Source organism: Peromyscus eremicus, chromosome 2 (assembly GCF_949786415.1).
Source record: "Peromyscus eremicus chromosome 2, PerEre_H2_v1, whole genome shotgun sequence".
Taxonomy (NCBI): Eukaryota; Metazoa; Chordata; class Mammalia; order Rodentia; family Cricetidae; genus Peromyscus; species Peromyscus eremicus.
Window position 1 is genome coordinate 76,229,989 of NC_081417.1, and position 27,713 is coordinate 76,257,701.

Here is a 27,713-nt window from a genome sequence, read left to right on the forward strand (position 1 = left end):
TGTGGCTGAGCCCACCTGCCCTTCTTACGGCGCTCACCTGTCTTGTTTGGGCAGTTATTTACAAGTCTGTCTTTGCCTCCAGGACGCTATGAGACTACAAAGTGAGATGGCAGATGGGGATTGTCACTGCCGTTTTGCTAATACCTGACAATGCCTCGAACAGCAGCCAAGAGATTTTTGTTGGATTAAGTGGAAGAAAACTGGGTAGGTCCTGACATCTTAGGTAGCTCCATGCTTCTCTCTGCTGACTGATTATGCTAAGCACTTTACTATCAAGACATGGGGTGTGGAGGCAGCTTCTCCTATGGCCTCTGGTGGTTCCTGTCTTATTAATCATTCACCCATGTAATCCTCTTCTAGAGTGTGAGCTGGGCCTAGCAACGTGTTTCCAATAAATAGAACATGTCGAAAACAATAGAAGGTCTTTTCTGTGATGAAGCTATACAAGACTCACCATCTTGCTGGCCTTCTCCCTGCCTCCTCTCACATGCTCTCAGACAGAGAAACCTTACAAGACTGTAAGCTTAGGGTAACCCGGGCCCATCAACCTCCTTGACCATGGATTCTGATAGCAACCACATAAAGGAGCCTTCAGAGGTGACCAAGGCCCTAGGGGACAATTTGTAGCCTTGCAGGAGACCCCAACAGAGAAGCACAGAGAAGCTGTGCCAGACTCTCAATCCTCTGTGAGGTGGTAAGCACGGAATGCTGGGAACAGTTTACTACACCACAGTCAATGACGACAAGTGTGGCCTCTGTGTGATGTTTTCTGGGGCCATTACAACCTAAATGCGAATTAGATGGAGTCTGGTGGCTGGCCATCTGACAAGGTGCCTGGGGAAGGGCTATCACTAAATATTCATGCATACTTGGGGGGGTAGACAAGTGCAGAACTCACAAACTGTATTGTCTTGTTAACTTCCTCACTCGGGGAGGCTTGATTTCTGGCTTCTCCACAGCTGGCTGGGCTGTTTCCACGCGTATAGGAATGGGGCTTCTAGAGACACAGAAAAAAAAAAAAAAAAGGTTAATGTTCTTGTATTATCCTTCTGGACTGATTCTCAGTTAATATACAGCTTACTGATTCTGATGGCCCAGAAATCCAATTGCTCTTGACAACTAATAATTGATATTATATTACAAAACCAGAAAAGTTCAAAAAATAAGCAAAAATTATAGATATGAGACTGTAGCAAGTGGGGAACTAAATATAACTGGGTGAGGGACCAAATAAAGCTGCCTTGCTCAAAAGCTCCAACCTCAGTCTTAGGGTTTGGCCCCATAGCCAGGTCTTGCTGTGAAATGAATGAAGAAAATCCCATGGCTAACACAGCTTTAGCTCCCAATATCCGGTAGCCATGATACTTAGCCCAATAGCCCACAAAGGCTATAACTGTAGTCTATAATGAAGCTACAGTGAACAGTAAATACTGTATCCACAGTACTGTATTTTAACTGAAAAAATATAATCAGAAGAACGTTAGGACTGTTTCCAAAATATTTTAATACTATGTATTTGAGAAAATGTTTTCAAAAAGAGACAGATCAGTGGTTAAGAATGCTTAAATGCTCTTCCAAATTTCCAGCACTCATGACTACCCATAATGCCCTCAGAAGATATGATGCTCTCTTCGAGCCTCTCAGGGCACCTATATGTATGCACTCAAACACATAAATAAAAGTAAAAATATATTAAATTTCCCTTTTCTTTTTCTTTTTGGTTTTTCCCTTTTATTTTTCCTCAGTCATTTATGACAACCCAATGGATCTTTTTAAGACTGATCTTTATCAGATTTTATTGATTTATTCTCCGTGTATGTGCACGCCTCTGTACCGAGGTTGGAGAACACACAGTCCTTCTATCATGTGGGTCTGAGGATTCAACTGAGGTTGGAAGGCTTGACAGTGACGCCTTTTAGTCATTTAAGCCATCTCCCTGGCCCCAAAACAGTGATTTTAAGAAGTCTTTAATATATTCTTACAGTCATAACTGATTTCATATTTAAAAAAAAAACAGTAATTACCTCCTAACACCAAAGAGGCATGGAGACAAGCTGAGGCCCTGAGCAAGGACCTCCTGACAAAGCAATGGACACTTCCCCACTTCCATTTTCTCTTCTATTCATGACCTGATTACATGGGAAGTATGCAGCTAGTGCCTAGTAAATGCTTGCTGAATAAACACAGGAAAGGATGAACAAGGAATTGGAGTCAATGTGCTGCATTCATGGTTCCCTAGGCTGGAACTGCAGGGTAGCTGCTCATGGTCGCTGAAACGACCCTATCTCCTAGGGTTCTCAGCCTGATGCAGGGAAGACCATCAATGTACGAGACCGAGTGGAGGCCTGGCGGAATGCAGGGTACCATCCTCACTACCCCAACACAGAAGAGGTCCCAGCAGCAGGGCAAGGGGCAGGGACCAGAAGGAAAGCAGGGAGGGATCTGTCAGGAGGAACCTCGGGCTGAGTTTACTCTGGAGGCAATGACAATCACTAAGGTTTTAGTCTGAGGAGTGGTATTATCAGGTTTGCATTGCAAAAATGTCCTCAGAGCCAAGAGTGTACCAGTGGGAGAGCCAGGGTATTAATGATCTAGAATTAGAGACAATGAGGAGTAGGAGGTGTTATTTGTAAGCTACGTGAAGATGTGTTGCTGTGATTGGTGCAATAAAAAGCCAAACAGCCAATAGCTAGGCAGGAGAGATAGGCGGAACTTCCTGGCAGAGAGAGGAAGAGGGGACACCATCTAGATGTGGAACAAGTTGGACACACAGAATGGCAGAGAGGTAAAAGCCATGTGGTAGGATGTAGATTAATTAAAAAAAAAAGTGGGTTAATTTCAGTTATAAGAGCTAGTGGGAAAAAGCCTAAGCTAAGGCCAAGCTTTCATAATTAATAATAAGTCTCTGAGTCATTATTTGGGGGCTAGTGATCCAAAGATAGTCCGATGAGAAAGCTTGCTATAGGGAAGGACAGGGATTATGTTCCTGAACATATTTTTGGAGATAATAAAAAAGTCAAATTGATTCATGGTGATGACCAATTAGACAAGGGGATGAGGTGGGTGGGTGGGTGGGGACAAGGACTCTTGAGTTTCAAGCTTGGGTAGGAAGTAGATAATAATGCTGTTCTCCAAGACTGGAGACAGGTGAAGAAGATGGTGGACAGGGTGGGAAAAGGCTTTTGTTTGGTTGGTTTGCTTTTTCCAGTGCTGGGGATGGAACTCAGGCCCTTGTACATGATAGAAAAGTAAGTACTCTCCAACTCAACTGCCCACCCCACCCCCTACCCCCGAGCCTGAATTAAGTCCCTAAAAAATCCAGGTGGGAATGTATCCCTGGAGGATGACAAACATGGACAAACTTGGATAAGAATACAGACTGGCAGTCGTAAGACAACATAGAGAAACTTTAGCTTTTGCTTTGAGCCTCGGGTATAACAATTCCCTATGACACTCAGGCATTCACTAAAATGCCTTTTTGGGTCCTCACTACCTCTCCTACTCCCATCCACCAATACACAGGAGCTCAAGAACTGGGGTGGGACTCAGGAGTCTAGTTTTTGGTTTGTTTGTCTGTTTTGTGTTGTTGAGGATAGAAGCCAGGGCCTTAAACATGCTGGGCATGCTCTCTACTACTGAGTTAACCTCCCCAGCCAGAATCTGGGATTTTCAGTATGAGACTCTGTTGTACATTTGAGGGGCACCCAAGGATGCCCTGTGAGGACCACCAAGATGCCGAAAGGATTGCCATGATGACAGGTTGTCAGTCACTGGGGCTGAGAGAGGGATTTCCTCCAGGGCATGGGGTGGGGTGATAGTGGCTGAGAGCATCAGTGAACCCACGTGGTTCCAGTTCTGATGGAGCAGAGAAATGACAGGCCCAGGGAAGAGCAGTGAGCAGAAGCCATTGGGAAGGCTCCTCTTTCCTGTGTTACCAAGGATGACTCCACTCTGAGAGCAGAGCTTTTGAGCGTCTTGCTGGAGAACTGTAAGGTCAGCTCCGTGTGCTCCAGGAACCACTCAAGGAGGCTGAGTTCTGTGCTAGCACAGAAGGAAGTAATGTTAATCTGGGACTAAGCAACCTTCTGGAGGCTTACAGGAAGTCTTCAAACTGGTTTCCTTGGGCCCATATTCTCTCTGCTCTTGTCACCCCGTTTCCCCAGGAGAGATCCTTCCAGCATAGTGGGAGGGCACAGTATCATTTCCCCATTCAAACAAGAAGCAACAGACCTTACATTAGTGTCCTGAAGACTCGATTTCTTATTGATATTTACAAATGTGGGCTCCTCCTTTACAATCTGTTAAAGAAAACAAATTAGTCAAATGTAACTTAGCTTGCCATGTAAAATGCTTTCAGGTCTTTCACATTCAAAGTATCGAGGAGCTGGGAAGGACCACGGAACCACGGACGTAACTCACCAAGTGTCCTGCCGATCACAAACTTACTCTATTTACATAGTAAACAACAACGAAAACGAAGTTTTCTCGAGTCATTCACGCTGAGGATTAAGATGTGATCATTCAAATACAATCAGTCCTTGCAGCCATACTTTTATTGAGCACTTGCTATGTGTCAGTTCCTGCTTGAATGAGAAAGGGATGTTGTGGGAAAAGCTACCCCGCAGTTCAATCCCTTACATCACTCTATGTATCAAGAACAAGAATGGGCTACAGGCTCGTGCAGCATTTACAGCTACAGCTTTAAATGGAACTTGGAACCTGTACATCCGAGGAACAAACCTGGAAGGGATGATGTCATTTGATTTTGATACAAGTCTTATCTTCCTCCCTCTGGTGAGTCCCTGAGAATGACAAGGGAGGAGGGGACACCCACACAGCCAGCTGAATAGTATGTACACCAGCAGTCAGTGGGGGAGATGCCCAACCCACAGCCCTCATGCTCAGCCTCGCTCTGAATAGGTGTTGAGCCAAGATGCCAAGGACACTGGCTTGGAGGGCACTGCCTTCTCAGGCTGCCACAGCTGTCCACACCTGGATGCAGCCCTGTCTCCTGTCCGTGTTTTCCAGAGTCAGCATAAGTCAGTACCACTGGCTTTCTTTCCATATACCTGTGCTCTGCACGGACTCCATAGGGAACTGGTGCTTAGCCCTTGGCAGGATGCTGGGCTGCATACCAGCCCCTCTACACCACAAACTCTCAAACCGCAATAACCCAGGGATTCCTATGGTAGGGTCTTGGGTTCCTGAGAACACTAGTGTGGAGGTCAGAGGGAGCCATTTACAAAGGGGTCCATGCCATTAGGGCGTCGGAAAATAAAGCAGATTCCTTTCCTGCAGAACCTCTTGGAATCTCTAAGAGGCTCACATGCTGCCTTGAAGGGTGTGGTGGGGTGGTTGTGCGTCATTTCTAGGGTGATCAGTAAGCACCCTGCAGGGCCAATGTTCCTGGAATTGCTGATCTCACACCTGCCTCTCTGCCCCTCCACTGCTCTTAGGCCCTTCCACTACTGTCTAGGCAGGATATTTTTCTTTTCTTCGCGTCTATTTCCTCTCCTTTCCCACACTTTCCAACGTGAATTATTGCTGACACATAGTACGTCTTCGCTATAGCAGAAACCTGGATCCTCCCCGGAGGATTCCTGCAGCAGGAGCCCCCCTGGGAACGCGGCAGAGCTTCCTAATATGCATAACATCCACTTCGTGAGCTATGGAGCACATACCAGGTTTATTTGTTTGGTGTTAGTACAAAATGGCATACGTGGAAACAACACCAGGAGGGCCGTTAAGATCATCAGTTGTGACCGTAACTTGAAACAGCTGAGTTTTTAAAAATGTTTTTATTACATTATATGTGTGTGTCTGCTCATGTGTGCACTTGCCCAGTATGCACGTGGAGGCCAAAGGACAACTTGGGGGAGCTAATCCTCTTCTTCCACCCCACAGATAAACAGTGTCATCAGGGCTGGCCCGAAATGCCTTTATCACTTGAGCCACCCTGACAGCCCTGAAATCGCTCAGTTGGAGGTGAGAAGCCAACCTGACTGTCCTTTAAAAAGTGTCACTGACATCCCCAGCACCTCCCTCACCTTAGCCTGCGGTTGTTCTGACCGGTACTTCCATGAGCTAATGTAGGACACTGTGTCAGAAGCTCTGTGGTATCCTTTCATCGCCACAGTTACCGAAGGCAGTGGCTTTTAATCTGTTTTTGTTTTGTTTTGTTGGGTTTCTTTAACTTGTGAGTGCATGAAGTGTACTGGTGTATGTGCGTGAGTGTGTACAGGTGTGCAGGGGCTAGAGAAAGGAGTCCTTAATTGCCATCCACCTTTGAGGGTCTCCTGCTGAACCTGGAGCTAGTGGCTTTACAACCAGGCTGGCACCAAGCAAGCCCCGGCAATCCCCCTGTCTCCACCCCGATCAATGCTGGGGTTACAGGCGTGGATGGGATCACACCTGGCATGTGTATGCAAGCTGGGATCCAAATTCCAGTCCTCAAGCTTGCAAAGAAAATGCTCTTCACCTTGAGCTGTCTCTTCAGCCCTATGAGAAGAAATCTTACTGTGGTCCCAAGCTGGTCTCTAGCTCCTGGGCTTTAGAGACCTTCCTGTCTCTGCCTCTCAAGTACCTGGGACCACAAACTACAGGTGTATACCACCAGGCCCAGCTAGTTAGTCCCCACTTTCCCTACAAAACTACTGAGGCTCAGAGAAGTTAGGAAACAAGTTGAAGGTAACATTACTAAGAAACAGATCAGGACGCAAACCAGAGCCAGTTCTCAACCTGTGGGTCGCGACCCTCTAGCGGTCGAATGACCCTTTCACAGGGGTCACCTAACACCATTAGAAAATACAAATATTAGCTGGGCGGTGGTGGCTCATGCCTTTAATCCAAGCACTTGGGAGGCAGAGGCAGGCGGATCTCTGTGAGTTCGAGGCCAGCCTGGGTTACCAAGTGAGTTCCAGGAAAGGCACAAAGCTACACAGAGAAACCCTGTCTCGGAAAAACCAAAAAAAAAAAAAAAAAAAAAGAAAGAAAGAAAGAAAGAAAGAAAGAAAATACAAATATTTACATTATGATTCATAAAAGTAGAAAGATTACAGTGATGAAGTAGCAATGAAATAATTTTATGGTTGGGTGGTCACCACTACATGAGGAACTGTATTAGAGGGTCCCAGCATTAGGTAATCTATGCTGTCCTGCTTCCTGTTTACATCACAGCCTCCAAGTGGAAGAAACCTTACAAGCGTGCTCTTGCTTCTCATGGCATCTTCTGGGAGGATTTAAATCATATAGACTGTTACTTGGGAAATAGAGAATGAAGATATTGCTGAGCACTTTCTCTTGGCAATGTAAGTAGAAACAGTGGGTTCAGAAGGCCTGTCTATTCTTACCTACTGTTCTAACGAGCTCTTGGACAACTTAGCTTTTTAAAAAAATATATTCTCTTTTTACTTTGTGTGTGTGTGTGTGTGTGTGTGTGTGTGTGTGTGTGTGTGTGCATATGCAGGGACATGCTTGTCATGGTTCACATGCGGAGGTCAGAGGATAACTTTAAGGAGTTGGCTCTCTTATTCAACCATATGGGTCCCAGGGATTGAACGCAGACCTTCAGGGGGTGGTGGCAAGAACCCTTAGCCACTGAGCCATCCTGTCAGCCCAACCACTGCTTTTTATATTCTGTTTTCAGGGCAGGGATAGCTAATGGGTTTCTCCTTGCATATCAGCTGTGACTGGTGTCGCTGTCTTAGAACCCTCATTTAGGGAGTGTAATTAGTGGTCATTGTGGAGTCAGTGATCTGTGCTATGGGTTTATGGCAGTTATGACACTATCCTCTCTTATCTCCAAATTCACCCCTCCTTCTTGGACGCGGGCTGAGAACCAGCAAACAAATTTTCCTTTGCCAACAGGGGGCGCTAGAGAGGAGGAATTCACGGCTTCCTGTTCTGGATTACCCCAACCTGGCTTCTTAACTCTGGAGCCCCACTCCTCCACAGGAACATCTAAATCAGGTTACAGTATTGCAGCACCGGGAGATCCAGAGTTATCCTGTCCATCACAGAGTCGGCAGAAGTCCCCCTCTCCGCCTCAGGGTGTGGGACCAAGCCACATGTACATCAGAAAGTTAAATACCACAGCAGGCCACGGGACCTGAGCTCAGGAGTCTTAAGTTCCACCTCATAGGACTCAAATGTCCATATTTGCAGAATATTTGTTCCCCAAGCTGTCGGGATGGAAAGTGCTTCCTGGAGTCGCCCCCTCCAGTCCCTTGGAGTAGTGTGACTCAAAGTGCAGTTCAGAGAGCTGGTTAGACATGCAGATTGCCAGCCCCCACACTGACTAACTGAACCCTCGGGATGGGATGCAGCTCTGCTGAGGGCCCTTATGCAACGAGCCTGTAAGACCCGCTGTCTCCCATTTCTCTGTCTTCCACTTGCTTGCATAAATAATAACCACACTGCTCAGGAATTCTCCGCACGAAAACCCAGGCTCCCCAGAGCCAGCGAGACAGTTCAGCAGGTCAAAGTGCCTGCTGTGAAGTCTGACACCCCGAGTTCAATCCTTGGGACCCACATGGTAGAAGGTGAGAGCCGACTCCTGCATGTGGTCCTCTGACCTGCACCAGCACGGGCCCCTGCATCTCTCCCCACAAAGAAATAAAATGTAATTAAAAAATAAAATAAAGTCCAGTCTCCCATACCAAGAGGTGGCTTCTGTTTCCATACTGGCCCTTGACTGGCGCTGTCACTGACCTCCTCTGTGGCATAGAGGAACTCCTGAAACATGATACTGAAGGAGCATTCCCCGCTACGTACCTGGGCATTCACACGAGAGGCGTTCTCCAGCTGTGCTTTCAAAATGTTACACTTCACGTGATCGGCCACGGGAGACGGCAGCAGCGGGGCCTGAAGAGTCTTCTCAGAAACTTTCTTTTCCTCGGCCTGAGATACAGCAGGTGACAGATCGTGAACAAACAGAAAAAACACATGCTAACTCTCTCCCCAACAACCACAATGGCAAACAACACAGGTATGAGTGTCTGTGCGTGTGTGTGTGTGTGTGTGTGTGTGTGTGTGTGTGTGTGTGTGTGTCTGTCCCCTGATACACTTCCATTGTGCTGCCGCTTTCCAATGCAGAGCCTTCCCACATACCACCCAACTCTCTAGCGAGGGAGGGAATGGACATACCAGGTACCACGGTGAAGGTTCAAGACAGGAAAGGGCCTTTCAGTATCAGCAAGAACCAGTGGCAGACTAAGGCCACAGCAGCTCCTCCCCAGCCCAGCCTAGAGCTATTCCCCCCAGACTGCTACCTCAGAGAGCAAGACACAGGTCTGTAATTTGCAGCATCAAGGAAAGAACACAAAATACTTGCTGATATTTGTTCGTAAAATCTTGCTGGAAACCATGACTCTCAATAAGGAATTTGCATCTCTGTTACCTTATTAGTTAGTTCCATTTATCAGCAGCAGGGATGACCAGGGCCTCATGCTCTGTCATGGAGCCACACTCCCAGCCCCTGTATCACATTATTGGACTTCAGGAATTTGCTACTAATTTCACAATTCCTGCCATCTCCCAAGTGTGAAGTGAATATGTCCCTAAGAGTTCATGTGACTCAATTAAGGTGGATTACCTGGGACTACGTGTTTATACTTGAATCATGTTCAAAGAATAATATCTTTGAAATCAAAGGCTTTGTAACTATTGTTGTAGCAGACATGGTATTTACACAGTGCTTAAAATAAAATGAATTCATCTCTGCATGTAGCCCTGAACTATCTAGGATGGTATACGTGTCACTTTGGGGAAATAATGTCTAATGGCTTACTATACTGTCGGTCATGGTCATTGCACGTCTCAGCATAATATGGTACTTGAGCCAGACTCAGTGTCCAATAAATACCTTCTACAGACGATGATGGTGACACCCACTTATTATCAAAAGAGATATGTGCTTTAATAAGAAAGGCACAAGACCTCATGATTGCTAACACCAACTCAGTTGTCTCAGGAGGTACTGTGGCAGGCCAGCCACCATGCACCAAGGCAAGAAGGAAACATTCTAAAATCCTCAACTTCCTCAAGTCCTGAAATTGTTAGTCTCTAAATCAGAAGTCCCACTGAGGTTAGGCATGGTGGCACTCCTCTACAACCCCAGCACTTGGGGTACACAAGGAAGACGATGAATTCAAAATGAGCCTGGGCCATATGCTGAGACCCCGCTTCAGAAAAACCAAAAGTCCCATTGATCATCTTGGTCTCCATTGTAAGAATATTATGAAAGCTGGGCTGGAGAGATGGCTCAGCGGGTAAGAGCACTGGCTGCTTCTTCAGAGGACCTGAGTTCAATTCCCAGCACCCACATGGTGGCTTACAACCATCTGTAATGACATCTGGTGCCCTCTTCTGGCCTGCAGACATACATGCAAGCAGAACACTATATACATAAATAAATAAATCTTAAAAAAAAAAGAATATTATGAAAGCCACAGAGGAAGCGCAGGGCAAGTATTTAATGTATTTAATAAGGAAATAGGGCATGGAATCCAGGAAGGGACTGAAGGAACCTCCCAACAAGCAAGAGGAGTACTTGGGAGAGAAGATTCAGCGATGCCATGTAGTACCAAAGAGACAAAGGCAGGTGTTCTGAAATAAAATCTCCGTGGTTTCTCTGTAGGGTACCATCAAAAATAGATGACAGATGACAATGATGGTAGTGACCATGACGATGATGGTGACAGCCATGATGGTGATGATGATCACAGTGATGGGGACCGTGGTGGTGGTGATAATGATGACCACAATGATGATAATGGTGGTGATGATAGTAATAATGGGGATGGCAAAGAAAAGTGCCAGTAGCTGATGTGTACTAAGAACGTATCAGGAACCAGCCATCAGCCACATAATGCATGTGCATGACTCACTGGAGTCTCATTTGTCCATCCTATTGGGAGGTAGGTACTTTTGCATGTTTTTCTTAAAGTCTTTATTTATTCGTTTAGTGGGGGGAGGGAGGAGTTGTCAGAGACAACTTTGGAGAGTCAGGTCTCTCCTTCCACCACGTGGGACCCAGATATTGAATGTAGGCTTGGCAGCAGTGTCTTCCTGCCCAGCCATCTTGCTAAGCCATTTCTGTTGGCTTCTCTTGCTGGTACCTTCATCATCTCCACTTCAGCAGAAGGCAGACGATTTGGGGCTGGTTCTACAGTTTGGGAGGGCACAAGGTTCAATTCCAAGCTCTCCTCCATAAAAGGGGAAAGATTTACATGATCAGAAGAGAAAGTAGAGTGACATTTCCCCCAGTCTGTAGAAGAGAAAAAAACGATGCAGGGCCATGGGAAGCCACTTGCTCAGGATCATACAAAATGATGCTTTAACATGAGAAAATTTTTAACATGAGAAAAAAAGTATGAATGGCTTTCTTTTGCTAGACTCTATAGTTAGAAAAGGAAATACAGCAAGGTATGCCTGAGATGTGAGAACAGTAATGATACTAAACTATCGTGCTGGGCTTGGGGATGGCATATGACACTGGATTCATTATCCCAAGGGATGGAGCATCTTCCTTTAGGGAAATAAGTAACTCACATATAACTTACTATCTTGAAGGTTTACAGTGTGGGTTTAGGGTAATTTATTTTGTGTTTGTATATCCAGTTACATTAAGATATTTATCTCATACTTGAATGGATTTTTTCATAGACGTATTTGTAGTTGATTTTAATTTGGGGGGTGGCATATTGGCAAACAGAAATTTAATTAGTTAGGAGCCCTTTGGAGGGTTTTGACAAAGGCTTCCGGGGAAGTGGTTATACTGAGAGTAATGAAGACCTACTTAAAATAATGGAATGCTGCTAAAATAAGAAAAGGATTCAGCACTGATTTTTCCCCCTTAAATTTAGCCAACCTAAACCGTTGTTTGGGACATACAAGTCAAGCTAACTTGCTTCTGAGCCAGCTGGACAAAGCCGAAAGCAGTTCTGCTCGCTTATGTTGAGTCACCTCTGTTGAAGACCAACATGAAATTTGTAAAAATTTGTGCATCTTTGTGTGAACTGTTTGCTTAAAAGGCATCACTAGTGCTGGGTGGGGTTGCTCCAGGTGGAGTACTGGCCTCACAAGTGTGAGGACCTGAATTTGAATCCCCAGGAGCTGTATTAAAAAGCTGGGTAGTGTGGGCCATTCTGTCATCTCACTGATGACCACAGGTTGAGACCAGCAGGTCCCTGGGTGCCCACAGGGCCAGCTAGCCTGGCCTGTGTAGTGAAGTTCCAGGCCATTGAGAGATCCAGTCTCCAGTAAAGGTGGAAGCTGCCTGAGGACCAACACGCAGGTTGTCCTCTGACCTCCACACACTCATACATCCATGCCCACACATGCACCCCACACTCTCACGAATGCATGCACGTGCCTGCACACACACAAAAGTGGCTCCACAGGACATGACAAGACCACAGTTGCAGCTCAGAGCATGGCTCCAACACTTGTGTGGGTTTTTTGTTTTTTGTTTTTTTTGAATCACCATATTTTATGTTCAATTGTGAACTGTAAAAAGAAACCATATTGTCCAATATGGCATTAAAGATTTCAAAACATACAAATAAATGACAATGGAGTATTGGTGTCATAGCTGGGAACCAGCCATCTGTTTAGGGGTATCACCAGGGACAAGGAAACAATCAGATGTGTATTTAAACTGTTGGTACAGATAATTAACACATGGGAAATCTGATAAGATTGAAATTCCTGCTGTCTTTTGGGCTACCACTTGGAAATAGGTAGGGAAAGTAATTAAATTAAGAATAGGAAGTTGGGGCTGTTGAGACGGCTCAGTGGTTGAGAGCACTGACTGCTCTTCCAGAGGACCCGGGTTCAATTCCCACACGGTAGCTCACAACCGTCTGGAACTCCAGTTCCAAGAGACCCGACAGCCGTACACAGGCTGCTGCTGCCCGCAGCTCACTCATCAAGAAGGCAAGTGGGGCTCTGTTCCTGAGGCAGACTAATCAGAAAGGGCAAGAAGGCTGCAGGGGAGAAGCCAGGGAGCTGGCGCAGTAAGTAAAGCACTTGTGCACACAGGAGGACCTGAGTTCGAGGCCCAGACCCATGGGAAAAGGCCAGGCATAGAGCTGGAGAGATGGCTCAGCAGTTAGCGTGTACTCTCATAGAGCATCGATTTGGTTCCCACATTAGGTATGGAACGCCAGCTCTAAGGGACCCAACACCTTCTTCCAGCCTCCACAGGCACACACACGTGTGCATACCAACATAGGCATACACACATATCTTTAAAAAAAAAAGCTGGGCATGGTAGTGCCTGATGTCAGCAGAGACAGGTAGGGCCCCAGGGGCCAGGGTTTGTGAGTCCAGCTTAGTCTACTTGGTGAGTTTGAGGCCAGTAAGAGGTCTTGCCTGCAAAATAAACGTGGATAGCACCTGAGGAGCAAAACCTGAGATTGTGCTCTGACCTCTATACATAAGTGTGCATGCACATGCACACACATACATATATATGCATCTGCACACATGAGTGTATGCACATACATGAGTATGTGTATGTATACACACAGGTACACCTGCCCAAGCATGAGCATGCACACATACATATACACACATGCATACCAGCACACACAGGAGCATGCATACACACACACACACACACACACACACACACACACACACACAAAGCTGGAATGGAAACACCTGAGGTTCAGGCACGGGGTGAGGGGTGCGGGGGCAGCGCACTCCATGCCGAACCAGCCTGACACCTTGTTTATGTTGATGTGCAGGGCAGGCCAGGGTCCCGCCGTCTTCACAGTCTCCAGCTCCAGCTTCTTCAGATGAGCAGCGGCTTCACTGTACAGGGCAGGTGCTCCTGGACTCAGTTCTGCAACACAGCCACAGGAAGGGAAACAGTGGAGGTTGAAATGGTAGCCAGATACAGGGGCCAGAGACGCCTGCAGGAGCCTGGCTCCCAGTTCCTTTTCTGCTCCTCCTGCTTGATGCTGCTGAGCAAGAACATCTGACATCGAGGTTTCACACCTTACTCCCTCAGATAGGAGCTGGGTGGCCCTGGGCATATTGTTTGACCTCTCTGAGCCTCTGGGCCATTTATAAGTGAAAACAGAAATCACTTATCTTGCAGGGTTGCTGTAGTATTTATTGCATGAGGTTATTCTCATAAAAAGCCTTAAATGTGGAAAGGCCCTTTACATGCTAAAAAGATGGGTGTCCAGGCTGATAGGCACAGCAAGGCACCTTGGAGAATCATGTTTCTCAAATCAAAGCCATTGGCTCTTTGTATTGTGTTACATTTGTTTGCCACCCCACCTCCCTCTAGCTTGGATTTATTCATTAATGCATTAAACATTCACTAAATATCAAATATTCATTATACAATAAAGCTTGTGCTTTATTGCTTGTTAGCAACTGGCATCTGGGGAGTTGAAATAAACAAATACAACATGATTCTAGTATAAGTGTGTTGGGGGAGATAGTCCACATAAAAGCACAAAGAGCTTTCATCATTTCATCCATAGGCACAAGAGAGAAGACACCACCACCACCACGCTCCGATGGCGGGAGGGTGCAGGGGAGGCCGTGCTCATAACATGTGAGCCGGCTCCTGAGGGACGTAGAGGCTTACTAGGGCAGAGAGAAAAGCACTGCAGGCAGAGTGAAGAGCAATCACAGAGGACAGGGCGAGATCGCACAGTACTTGGTTAAAGAATGGAAGTTCGTGCAGCTGGAGTGTGGGAAGAGTCGGGGAGTCTGGGACCGCAGGGTGAGGCTTTGGAGGCCTGTATGAATGAGACGGTGCCCAAAGTGTGGACTTATCCCGGGGCAGGGAGGAACAGAAGGTCTTAATGCTGACATCGGCAGCTTCTAGATGGGGACTGCTTTGGAGGAGGGGTCCTGTTAGAAGGCCGTGACAGCTGCCTCCATGCAAAAGGATGAGGTGAATGTAGGCAAGCCTGGCCAGGGTTTGGATTCTTCACCCCCAGTGGGCCAGGAGTGCCCACCTTCCGTTCAGCTAACCTCACATGACTCTTGTGGTCTGAAGATGAGGGCTGAGGAGCTCGACCTGTCTCATCGGCTCCGGGTTGCCTGCCATGTCAGGCTAGAAGGCTCCTTGGCACTCACTGTACACCCTGACTCCTGCTCACAGAGGGGCCCAAACCCAGAGAGCTGCACAGCAAGAGCCAGCATCCCTGCCTCTAACAGGCCTTGCCTCGGTGTTCCTGAAGGGGGCAGGTATGAGGGCTGTGTGGCATGAATGTGGAGAAGGGCTCCTGGGGGCAGGAGGGGACAGGGAGAGGGAAGATCAACAAACAGAAATGAGATTTGAAAAAAGCCACACTGAAACCCAACACTGAATGCTAGTTAAAAAAAAAAAAAAGATTTAGACAAGCAATAAAATAATAAATATTTAAAGTAAGGGGCATGTATGGTGGTGGTACATGCCTTTAATCCCAGCAGAGGCAACTGGATCTCTTGTGAGTTTAAGGCCAGCCTGGTCTACAGAGTGAGAAAAAGAAAAGAAAGAAAAAGGAAAAGCTATTTATTTGCCTCAGTTCATCAGAGACAAATTCCCAGATAAAGGAGAGTAAAAGTGAGTTTCTAGAAAATGATATAACATGCAAAAATGCAAGCCCCTTCTTATTAGAGTTAGCAGGGGCCAAATGAGTCATATTGGCAACCACATGCCTAATTGTTTACTGTTATTAACGTCTGCAGGATGAACTACACCACAGGCCCGCTGGATGCCTACACCACTTTGCTGCTGGAGGCAGGGGTCACCAAGGGCAGAGGAGATTTTACTGTGATCAGGACAGTAGGAACCCCAGCCGCTTCCCTCCTTTTCTCTTTTCCGCTGCTAGAGCGAGCCGGGGCCAGTGCTGAGCACTGCACAGGCACAAGTCTAAACTTGGGAGCAGAGAGGAATCTGTAACAAGGTGCAAGCAGGAAGCGGACCGCTCTAGATGGCTCTGCCTCCAGGCATCAGGCTCTACAGTCCAAGCTGCCCAAACCCGGTAGCCATGGCAACACCACCCATTTCTGCCCCCCCACTAACCCTCCCCACCCCACCCTGCTTCCCTCCACACACTCACTGGTGAGGGCCTTGCTGGAGTTTGGGGACCTCAGCGGCCCCTCCTTCTTCTCCAGGGTCAGCGAAAGGCCATAGTTGGAGTGGTGTTGGAGCTGGTGGTGGTGCCTCCCCGAAGCTTTGGGGGCGAACGGTGTGCCCCCATTCTCCTCGAGGCCGAAAGGCAGTCTTTCTGTAGGGCTGAGCGCTGGGGAGGAGAGCGGGTAGCTGGGGGCAGGCGACAAAGTCAGGATTTAGAACAACACAGCATTTTGCTAACACCTTAAACCCCAAGACCACGAGGCTCAACAAACAGACCCCTACTTAGAGGGCATTGGGCCAAACTATGTCCAAAGATGATGATCCAAGTTGGCATTTGTATACATTAGCAATCTGCCATCTTCGACCTTAAAAATGTCTTCACTTTGAAATGGAATAAAATGGCTTGCATTTTAAAAAGCCATCCTCGGGGCTGGAGAGATGCTACAGTGGTTAAGAGCACTGGCTAGTCTTGCAGAGGACCTGGATTCCGTTCCTAGCACCCATGTGGCAGCTCACAAGCATCTGTAACTCCAGTTCTACAGGATCTGATGCCCTCTTCTGGCCTCTACAGGCACTGCATGCATGTGATGGACATACAGGGGCCAAAGGCTCATATACATAAACGTATTTTTTCTTTTGAAAAAGGCATCTTCTAAATGCAAGATGAAAGAAAGAAAAACAATAAATAATGCTTAAATCATCCTATGTTATAAGCCAGAGTCTCTTCTCTATCCACCCCAATTCAGAAAGTCCTTCTTATGTTTCTGCCCTTACATTTCTTCTCAGGGGTAGCCTATAATTCAAGCATGGCCAGCCAGAACCTCCCACAATTCTGGTTAGAGGGATTTTACCCGGATGCCCTCACTTGTTCCTAACTTCTAACAGCTGAAATCGAAAGGATAGGAGCTCTCTTCTGGGTGGCTCACAACTGTCTCTAACTTGGGCTCAGAGGACCCACTGCCTTCTTCCAAACTCCTCGGGCACTGCACTCATGGATACAAACGCACACACATATCCACATAATTAAAAAATAAAACCTTTTTCTGGGCAGTGGTGGCACATGCCTTTAATCCCAGCACTTGGGAGGCAGAGGCAGAGGCAGGTAGATCTCTGTGAGTTTGAGAGCCAGCCTGGTCTACAGAGCGAGTTCCAGGACAGGCGCTAAAGCTACACAGAGAAACCCTTTCTCCAAAAATACATACATACATATATACATACATACATACATACATAAATATAAAGACTTTTAAAAATTATATTTCTTGGCGGTGCTTATATTAAAGCAAGTATATTGATATAACACCATAACATACTTTCTTCAACTAAATATTTTTTTCTGACTGTAAAAGAAATTAAAGCATTTTTATGTGTTCATAAAGTACTGTCATGCCAGGGTACCATGTTCAAAGTGTATAATAAGTAAGTCAGTTCTGGCCATCAGGATGTAAACTGAAGCTTCTTGTGGCCATCTTGCCCAGACATAAAGTAGTTATATCCCTGCAAAGAGGCTAAAGCGTGAAGGGAGAGAAGATGAGCAGAAGTTAAATGTAGGTGGAGTAAGAAAAGACTCTAATGGTAGAATCTAAGCACCTAGACCCAGCTATTCCTGAAGCTGGTACTATCACCAACTCTTTCTATAAGGTTCACAGAATGCATTGAAAGGTTGACTACAGTAGCTGGGTTTCTCTCATCTATGATCTAAACCAGGACTCATTTATTGGTTTTGTGGGAGACAGTAGATGGCTGTGGAATTTAAGAAGGGTAGAAGGAGCCATTACAGGCCTAAGAAACACCATGGGCAAAGGTCCTAGGAGCCGGAAGGGCAGAGTGTATGGAGTGAAGGGCATGAGGAGGAAGCCAGGAGGAAGTGTAGTTCAAACGACAAGCTGGACTAGTGTGAAGGGTGATGTGTACAGAGTTATCATCTGAGCAGCAAGGAACCATGGGAAGGGTATGAGCTGCCCTCTGGGATATCCTCGATAGTGTGAGCAGGGCTTGGGGACACTGAGGAAGGAGGTGAGAGTGGGCTCATTACAGAGGCTGGGCAGAGTCCAGAAGAAAAAGTATGCTTGTCACCACTGGCACAGCTGCTGGATTCTTCAGCCACCCCAGCTGCCTTGTGGAGACCCGCTCAAGGGTACTCTTACTGGGTGTGTACCTGGGGGAAGTGGAAGGTGGCATGGTTTTGAGCCTGGAGGGCTCCACCCTCACCTCTTCCCCTTAGAAATAGTTCTGAGTACCCACCTTCCTACTGGGGGCAGTAAAAAAGCACACCATGTTAGCTGAAAGTCCTTTTCTCCTCTGCCCTGCCGAGGCCCTGCAGGAGACCCTTGACCGCTGTTCTACAGGGTAGTAATCGCCGGAATTCCATAGCTGAGAAGCTGTATAGCTAGGATTTTATAACAACTCTGTGGACTGCAAAGCCTACCAACATTATTTTCCCATCCTTCAAATGTTTGGAAGATATTAGCCCTCTCCCGGGAAAGGGTGTGATGGGGCCTTCAGAAGAACAGACATCCTTTGTGGGGCTGGAGAGGCTTCCCAGTATATGGCTGGCCATCTTCCCTCATTCTCCCCATTTCTGGCCTGCTCAGAGTCTGAGTGGCATTAGGATTGTCCAGTCATGAAGGACAGAGAGACAAGAAAGGGCCATTGGCTGGATGCAAGAAGAGATTGTGGAGACAGGGAGGGGGGAGGAAATGGCAGGCAAATGGCACACTATCAGTAAAAGAGGGAGGTGGGGAGTGAGGGAGGCTCTGACGAACTTCAAATGCTCACAGTGAGTGTGGGAATGAGCACCCGCAGGGAAACATGGCCAAGAGCAGAGAGCTGGCATGCAATCAGGCCTGGAAGAGTTGGAGAGCTTTGAGGAAGAGTTCCTGAAAGATGGCAAATAGATACCACCTCAGATGCCAGATCCATCTTCACCTCTGCCCAGAGTGTGAGAAGGATTCTGAGATTGGGCCCCACTCAGGGAAAAAGAGCTGGGATTGGTGAGTGATGCCGGTCACAGGCTTGGAAGGCTATGGCGCTATCATGAACTTGTCTCTACATGTGGAAATGGTGCACATTTTTTTTTATTTCAAGGAAACTCATAATGAAGAGTGAAATAGTAAAAACAAGCAAGCAAGCAAGCAAACAAACAAACCAGAGAACCCACCTATATGCCAGGAATGAGAAATCACGTAATAACATGTCAAGTAAAATATGCATTCTTGATTTTCCTCTTACCTAAGTGGTTGGGTTGGGGTAAAAAGAAGACAAATGGGAAGAGATTAGACAAGAGTGGGAGAAACTGCCTGGGCTAGAGCAAGAAATCTGGTGCAGCTGAGCATCGCAGGAAGAACAACTATTCTTACCATAGGACAATTCCCTCTGATATTAAGACTCAGGAAGAAAACAACTCCCAAGTCTCAGGAAGTTCCTGAAACATAATTGGTTCACAAGTTCCTCTTTCCCCAAGGTTATATAAGCAGTAAGGACTGATGAGGAGAGGAGACACTCCAACCTGCTGAGCTTCCTGGAAGTCATACAGAGAGCCCCAGGGTTCCAGCTTTTGTGAGTTGTCACCCTTGCTGGGGTAAGCTTTTCAGTGATGTGGATGCCTTTGGGTTACCATGTTCCTGTGAGTGACACCAATGAATTCATTGGTTCACCAAGCTGGAGTTCAGTGGCATCTGGGTGAGGAGACATTTGCTCACATCTCTCTAGGACAGTGTCACAGTGGAATGAGTTGGGAGCATTCTCTGCTCACACACAGGGATCATCCTAAAGACCCAAACATGGGTTTTGTTGGGTTATAGATCTGTTAAGGAAATTTTTCAAGGCCCTGTGCTCACAAATTATCCTTGCAGGATTCCTGGAGGCAACATTAATAAAGACTTTGAGGTGAATGGTATCTACAAGGATGTGCGTCTACCTTGTGACTTTGGTAAATCAACTCAGCATAGGGCCCAAGAACATGCAGCAACATACCAGCCTTAGGGAAGCTGGCCAAGGCTCAGGATACTAGGCCAACTCCATGCTCACTGCTATTAGGAAGCTGAGGCTCATGGGGTGTTTAGGATTCTGGAAAGGGGGTCACAAGTACTTTTAGAATCCACCACCAGACATGCTGCCAGGGCAGAACAAGGAAAAGGAGAAGCTGAATTCAGGGCTTTCTCTTAAAAGCAAGGCCAAGTGAGGGTGCTCTTGAGAAGTCATTTATAACCTTTGCAGTATAGGTAAGCTCTGGGTCATATGGGCCCTGGGAACCTAAGCTAGGATAAGAAAGTACAGATTTTATAATGGAGCTCCTCAGCTATCCTCTGGTTCTGTGGCTTTAAACTCTAGCTGGATGTTAAGATCATTAGGAAAACCCTTGCATTCTACTGGAGGGAATACAAGACGATGGGTCATTCAGTTTGAAAAAAACGCCTGCTGGATCCTCAAGAGAGTTAAAGACATAGTTACTGTATTATCCAGAAATTCACACCAAGATCAGCATCCAAGGAAAGGGAAGATCCATGAAAAATTTGCACCTGAATGCTCATGAACAGCATTATTCATAATCACCCCAAGGTAGAAATAACCAAGTCCATTGATTGATTAACAAATAATCAAACTGTGGTATATTGATACAATGGAAAATTACTAAGCCACGAAAAAGAAGTGAATTACAAACCCATGTTACAATGTAAAGGAACTTTGGAAACATGCTGTCTGAAAGAGGACAGATACCAAGAGTCACATACGTGATTCCATGCTCAGAACAAACAAATAGGGAAGAGGCTGGAGATTATCAGGGGTGGGAAGGGTGTGAGCAATCGGGAGTCAAAGACTATTGTTACTGAGTTACAATAACAACAGGGAGGAGTGAAATATGTTTAAAACAGTGAAGTCCATGCTATACAATTTTATAAAAGTAACCAACTGTACACTTTGCTGAACCGTACACTACATGAGACAGATCCCAGCAAAGCTAGACATCTTGAGAAATGTCGATGTCAGCCCTCCTCTAGACACAGTCCCCTATCTCTAGACCCTGAAACTGGCCCGGGGAACCACAACCTTTCTCCAACCTGCAGGCGGCTCATTCTGCATATGGGCTCACCACGGGAAGGGGGGTGAGCAGGTCACACAGCCGGAGACCAGCAGCTGAGTCCGGGACACAAGCCAGGCCTCCCACCTTTGGCCCTGGAGCCCAAAGGGCAGCCCATCTGCTGTGCCTCGCCATCTGCTCAGCTTCTACTTAAGGCAGCATGCGTTGTTATCAGGAAAATCCAAGTCCTCTCGGAAGCCGCTGGCTGAACCCACTCACGTTCTCAACCATCCACTAAGCTCCGCAGAAACAGAAACCATCGTGTGTAATAGTGTCCCCGCTGTGCTGGAAGAAGGGCTGGTGCCCGCAAGGCCAGAGAAGCCTCAGTGTGCTCAATAAGCAGTCCAGGGCCAGCTCCTGTGTGTGCTAGGCATGGCGGTTGGCAGGAAAGGGACCTCAGTTCAGCCTCAGGGCATTGTCAGAGGAGACTTCCTGGGGGTAGAGATGATTGAAGCAGGAGAGTCCTGAAGGTTGTGGAGGAGCGAGGGACAGGGACACTAGGCATTCCAGGTGGAGGATTCTCCAACTGCCAAGACCTGGAGCTGACACTAGGTGTCCGGGTGGGGGCCTGCCTAGCTTCCATGCCTGCTTAAGGGTGGGTGTTTCTCTTCACGCCTCCCATCTGGGCTACAAACTCATGGTGATTAATGAGAAATCAACATTCTTTTCTTGAAATGAAGAACTGCTCCAGTCTCCCAAAAGGAACAATCCATTCTCAGCTCGGGACCTTGAGGCGCCCTCTCTGCTCCACTGCCCACCGTGCTGAGTGATTGCAGGCTCGCTGCCCACTTTCCCCCACACACTCCAGGAGGTTCAGTGCTCTTCAGGGCTCCCCATCCAGGCTTGCCTCCTGTGTCCCACTGACGCCAGATGCCTACAGTGCCACCTCCCTTTGGGTGCCACCTCCCTTTGTCCTTATCCCTTTGCTCTGGGGTGGTAAGCACTTTCCAATCATTCTCGTTTTGGGGGTTGCTTCAGTGACGATTTGGGTCCTTCGTTCCTCCATCCTTTGTATAATCACGTCCCTGCACTAAATTCCCTCTGTAGGAAAGACCGAGGTTAGTTTCCATTTCCCTGACTGCTCATGCCCGATACACAGTGTTAACCTGCCTGCTCTGCATTCCTCAAGCTTTCCCTCTGAACTAGCAGTGAATTGGACAGTTACTTTTATTTTAACGTTATTTCGCAGGATAGCCCAAATCTGATTTCCTTTCTCACAGCGTTCTTTTTCTTAGCTGTCAAATATGTCCTGCGTGCTCCCTTTCTTTAGCTTGGATTTCCATGTCTGTCTCTTTGTTCTCCTTACCGTCTGCAGTCAGTCTCTTCTGGTTGAAAAGGAAAGAAAAACAAACCAACCAGAAGTCGGGGAGCTTCTGTGCTTCACTTCCGTGTATTGCTCCAGAGTTCAAGGTGGCTGCCCAAAAGTCCCATTGGCCTCCCAATTTGGAGCATTAAATACTGTGGTTTAGAAGAGCATATATATATATATATATATATATATATATATATATATATATATATATATATATATATATATACAGCACATACTTCTCTGTACTTATTAAGATGGTTTAAAATGGTCTTAGGTCAGAGTTTTGTTTCTTTTCATGATGGTATAGAACAAACACTATTAACCACGATCCCAGGTAATTTTTAGTTTCATCCCAATTTAAAGTAACATCAGTCATTATATCTCCTAATATCTATCCCTCCCTTTCCTTCCATTGCTCCTACTGCTGTGTGTGTGTGTGTGTGTATGCGTGTGCCGTATGTGTGATGCTTGCACATGAGTGTGCAGGTGCATGCGCCCACACATACACTTGTGGGGCTCAGGCTGGGACACCGAGTGTCCTCCTCCATCGTTTTCCTTATTCCCTGGAGGCAGGGTCTCTCATTGAACTGGAATTCTGCTTGCTGTTTCAGCTAGGCTGGCTGGCCATTTCAAAGGCTGGGGTTACAGGAATACGCAGCCATGCTTTTTACATTGGTTCTGGGGATCTGAATTCAAGTCCTCACGCTTGCAGAGTGGGTTCCCTTACCCACTGAATCATCTCCCCATCTCTCTCCATATGTACACACACACACACACAGCTACTGAGTTCAGAATATTTCTGCTTCTGGCCTCTTTGTCTGCCTTTCTTATTAGCTGAAACTCACTTGGAGTTTAAGATAGTCAGGGGAATTGTGTTCATCCTTTCTAGTATGCCATATTTTGTTTTCCTGGCTTATTGCACTGGTCGATAGGACACATCGGGGGACGCTAAAGGCCATCTGTCACCCCTGTCTCTGTTCTGGAGTTCCCAGGCTAATGTTTCAACATTAAGTGCAGCTCCTGCAAACCTCACTCACCAGGTGAGACCCAGACCTCCCACTTCAAGGTTGCTAAAACCCTTGAGCCATGCCTGCTGCCTGCCCGGAAGAGATCAGCACTGTTCCCTAGCTAGGTGCTTTAAAAAGATGGTATTCAAACTCCCCCACTGCGTCACCAGCCAGCTTATCATTTGGGAATTGATTTTCCAAGGAGCCACACTACAGTGCCCTTTTCTTCTGGCGTCTCTCCACAGCTCCGTGGCTTTTCAGAGGGTGCTGGACGCTGACTCAGCAGTGGCAAAGGAGATTTCCCCAGTGTTCGAGGTGGGGTGGGGGAGCACATTTTATATTTTTAGCTTGAAGATTCAGACTAATCACGAAGCAGTCAACTATTTCCTGACCATTCTCTCTCTTTAGCTTGCATTTCCATTTCCTTCTCTTTGTTCTCCTACCTTCTGCAGTCGTCTGTACATTCTGACTGAAAAAAAAGGGGGGGGGAAATAGACATCGGGGAGCTCTGCCCCTTTCATCCTACAGGCCTCCCTCAAGAACAGCTGTGAAAACCTTCATCTCTTCACTCCAAAGTAATTATCTATGAAGATCCTTAACAGTCTGATGGTGGGGCATGCTCTAGAGAGACGGAGGCAGGAGGATCATCATAAGTCTAAGGCTAGCTTGGTCTATCTAGCAAGCTCCAGGCTGGTCAGAGGTATGCAGTGAAATCCAAGCTAGCTTGGTCTATACAGGTAGCTCCAGGCTGGTCAGAGATCCAGTTTTAAAACAAAACAAATGAAAATGACAACCATCAAAAAAAGAAAAAAAAAAAACCCTAAATCTGTGCTCTTTTGTTTGGAGCCATGTCCCACTTTTTTCCTCTTTCAAATCTTGTCTTAATTGTGAGTTTCCTTGAGAGGCCACTGACACCCTCCCTGTCAGGTTCTCTGTGCTACATTCACAGCCTGTGTGAACAGTATTCCTTCTTAGACTATTTGCTGACATGTCTTTGGGAAAGCATAGAATACACAGGGGACTCCCCCCCCCCATCCTATTCTCTTATGCAAATCATTCCAAGACTTTAGGATTGTCTTCTTCCAAGGACCTTGCCCCACATTCTAACCTGTCTCCCCTGCTGACAGAATTAACAGCAATCCCTGTGGCATTTCCACCTTCCAAACACCCTCCCATCAACCAGGTAGGCTGGGGAATCAACAGATGCTCATCTTTTAATAGATGCCAACGCCCGGGTGGCTAAGAAATCTCCCCACAAAAGTGTTGTGCCAGCCTGACATCTCTCCCAGACCAACACAAAGAGCATGCTCCATTCATGCCCCTTACCCACAGTGCATCTGATCTGGGTTGCACTGCTCTGCCTGCGTAGGCAATGGTGCTGCGTGGAGAGTCAGTGTCTACACAATTCTCACGGCAGCACCCATGCAGCAACAACTTCTCTGTACCCTTTCTGGAGAAGCCTGGCTGGGGCAAACTGGTTCCCGTTTTAGTTCTGAGCTGATGTGGGCACAACTGCAAACACCACATCAGAACTAACAACACGGGGGTGGGGGTGGTGTTGGGGGTGGAGGTGGGATGCTGCTGATGGAAATCTCAGGAGAGCTGTCAGTGGATGGGCCTCAGAAGGGCCTCAAGTGAGCGGAACCATTTATCCTCCTAATCCCTGGGCTAAGTGGATAGGCCCCCAGGGTCTCGGGCCTCCAGCAGCCTCATCTACCATGTCCCGTGTGTACTGTGTCGTTTTCTACATGTGCCGTGGAACAGATGCCGGGAAAGGCCATTCCTAATCCATGTTCAGTGTCCTCACCCAGAACTGTGTCTCACTCGAGCATGGTGTTGTTTGGGGTCATCAGCCAGAAGTACATCTCAAGAAAACTAGGACATTGATCATGCTCTTTAAATACAAAGGGACCCCTCCAAATTAGTATTTTTTGAATGCTCAACACTGTACCATTTGTCAATTTATTTAATCTCCAACAATCATTTAAAGACTATTAATCTGGGCTGGAGAGATGGCTCAGAGGTTAAGAGCACTGGCTGCTCTTCCAGAGGTCCTGAGTTCAATTCCCAGCAACCACATGGTGGCTCCCAACCATCTATAATGAGATCTGGTGCCCTTTTCTGGCCTGCAGGGATACATGCAGGTAGAACACTGTATATATAATAAATAAATAAATCTTTAAAAAAGACTATTAACCCTTATTTTCTAAATATGGAAGCAGGAACAGAAAGACTATGTAACTTTGCCATGGTAACACAGCTACAGAATATTAGAGCTGGGATTTGAAGAGAAAACTTTACTCTTGAATGCTGTACTCTCTTTAGGGGTAAGTGTCGCTGCCTGGCCCTGTGGATTACAGGAGGCCTAAGGGGAACAAAGGAAAGTAGGCTGGCACCTCACTGTGGGCTTGCTGTGTGCTATGAGTTCATGGAACTCATGTCACTCCAAGGGGCTCATTTGTTTTTCTGGTCACTCGTGTGCTCACTGCTGTGTCCACCGGAGACGGCAGAAGGGGCATGTGATCACCTGAACAACACAGGGTTACAAAGTTCTCACTGAAGTCAGAGTAAGTGTACTTGGGTTGCGGTAGAATGCATAATTGCAATACTGTAGTCTGTGCATAATGGGTTTGAAGAGAAAACTCTCAAGGTCTTACAGAGAGACACATTACAAATGTTAGGAGCGTTCATTAACGTGATTTCTTACAGAAACTTAGTTTCATTTGTTAAAGGGAAAAAGACTAGAAAGGTCACCCCCCCTTTCTCTCCCTCTGTGTGTGTGTGTGTGTGTGTGTGTGTGTGTGTGTGTGTGTGTGTGCGTGCGTGTGCATAAAACCCTGGGTTCTATCCCTGGTGCCTCTCTCCCACTTATTACATTTTTATTTGTATTTGTGTGTATGTATGTCTGCTTGTCTATATGTACACGTGTGTGTGTGTGTGTGTGTGTGTGTGTGCACGCGCGCGCGCAAGTGTCTGCTGAGTCTAGAAGGAGGCTAGATGCCTTTGGAACTGGAGTTCCAGTGAGCCATGACGTGGGTGTTGGGAACTGAACTCAGAACCTCTGCAAGAGCAGCCAGCACTCCTAACAACTGAGCCATCCCTCCACTCTCATCATTGTGGCTTTTGTTTTGTTTTGTTTTTGACAAGAGTCTCATTATGTAGACCAGGCTGCCTGGAACTTGCTGCAGAGATCCACTTGCCTCTGCCTTCCAAATTTCTGGGATTAAAGGGGTGAGCCACCACACCCAGTTCCCCATTACATTTTAAAATGTGCCTTCAATTCCTTTACACAGACCCCTCACTGGTAGAGGGGAATTTTCCCAAATTGTAATTCTTTCAAGAAAATTTCCAAATAATCAACTTTCCAAATTAATTCTATTAGCATGGGTGATGTGTGGCTCCAAATTAGGTGGTGTGTGGGGGGGGGATTCTTAATTTAACCAGTATTTTAGCAATCTGGAGTTAAAGACAGTGTCTTTTTCAACACAGTAGTAGTGGGAGAGTGTAGATGTCTAGTAAATGCTTGCTCAATGAACTTGTTCCAAGGCATTAGATTTTAATTTTCTTTAGGTAATTTTCAAGTGTCTATTCGTAAAGGTCTCATTTTGCTTACGAGTTCCCTAGTTGCTTGTAACACCATTAATTTACACCTGCAAATTGTAGAGTAAAACACTGCTCATCTTAGGGACAGCCTAGAAGATTCCATGGTCCTACATGAGGGGGCATAGGATAGGCACATTCATCTTTCAATGGATGAAATCAGTTACTTCAACTGACTTCAATGAATAGTGTAAACACTGGGTCCTTGACATTTTTTCTCTCAGAAAACGCATTTGGTCTTGGTATTATCCTTCCTAATGTCTTTTTTATGTCTGTGTGTCTTCATGGGTGCACACAGGTGTGTATGTGTGTGTGTGTTTGCATATGGATGTGCGCCTGTGCAAGTACACAGGCCACTAAGGTGGCACAAGGCTTCCAGGAAGGGCTGCATATGACTTTGGGGGGACATCTCGAGGTATTGGCAATTCCAGATGCATTCCAGGGTCTGATCCAGAGAATGACCATTTCATGAGTTCATTTTCACTCAGGGGCCCACGACTCGGAGTTGATTCAGTCTTTTTTGTCCTGAAAACAAAGGCTCCTGTGGGGTTGCTCTGCCTACAGCATTACTTCTAATGCACGTAACTGTGTTTTCCCTCCCTGGCTTCTCTACTCTTTCCACCT

General features: G+C 46.6%; 1 protein-coding gene across 3 annotated transcripts in view; it reads right to left on the bottom strand.

The window, feature by feature from the left end:
• Epb41l4b (erythrocyte membrane protein band 4.1 like 4B) overlaps nt 1-27,713 on the bottom strand; it is a 149,356-nt gene that overhangs the window by 29,450 nt on the left and 92,193 nt on the right. For all 3 annotated transcript variants that reach the window (XM_059254384.1, XM_059254382.1, XM_059254383.1), the window contains exons 16-20: nt 16,074-16,276; nt 13,731-13,849; nt 8,773-8,898; nt 4,231-4,298; nt 899-997 (exon numbers count right to left, since the gene is read on the bottom strand). In XM_059254384.1, the coding sequence (XP_059110367.1) occupies nt 899-997; nt 4,231-4,298; nt 8,773-8,898; nt 13,731-13,849; nt 16,074-16,276 (615 nt within the window). The remainder of the gene's footprint in view (nt 1-898; nt 998-4,230; nt 4,299-8,772; nt 8,899-13,730; nt 13,850-16,073; nt 16,277-27,713) is intronic.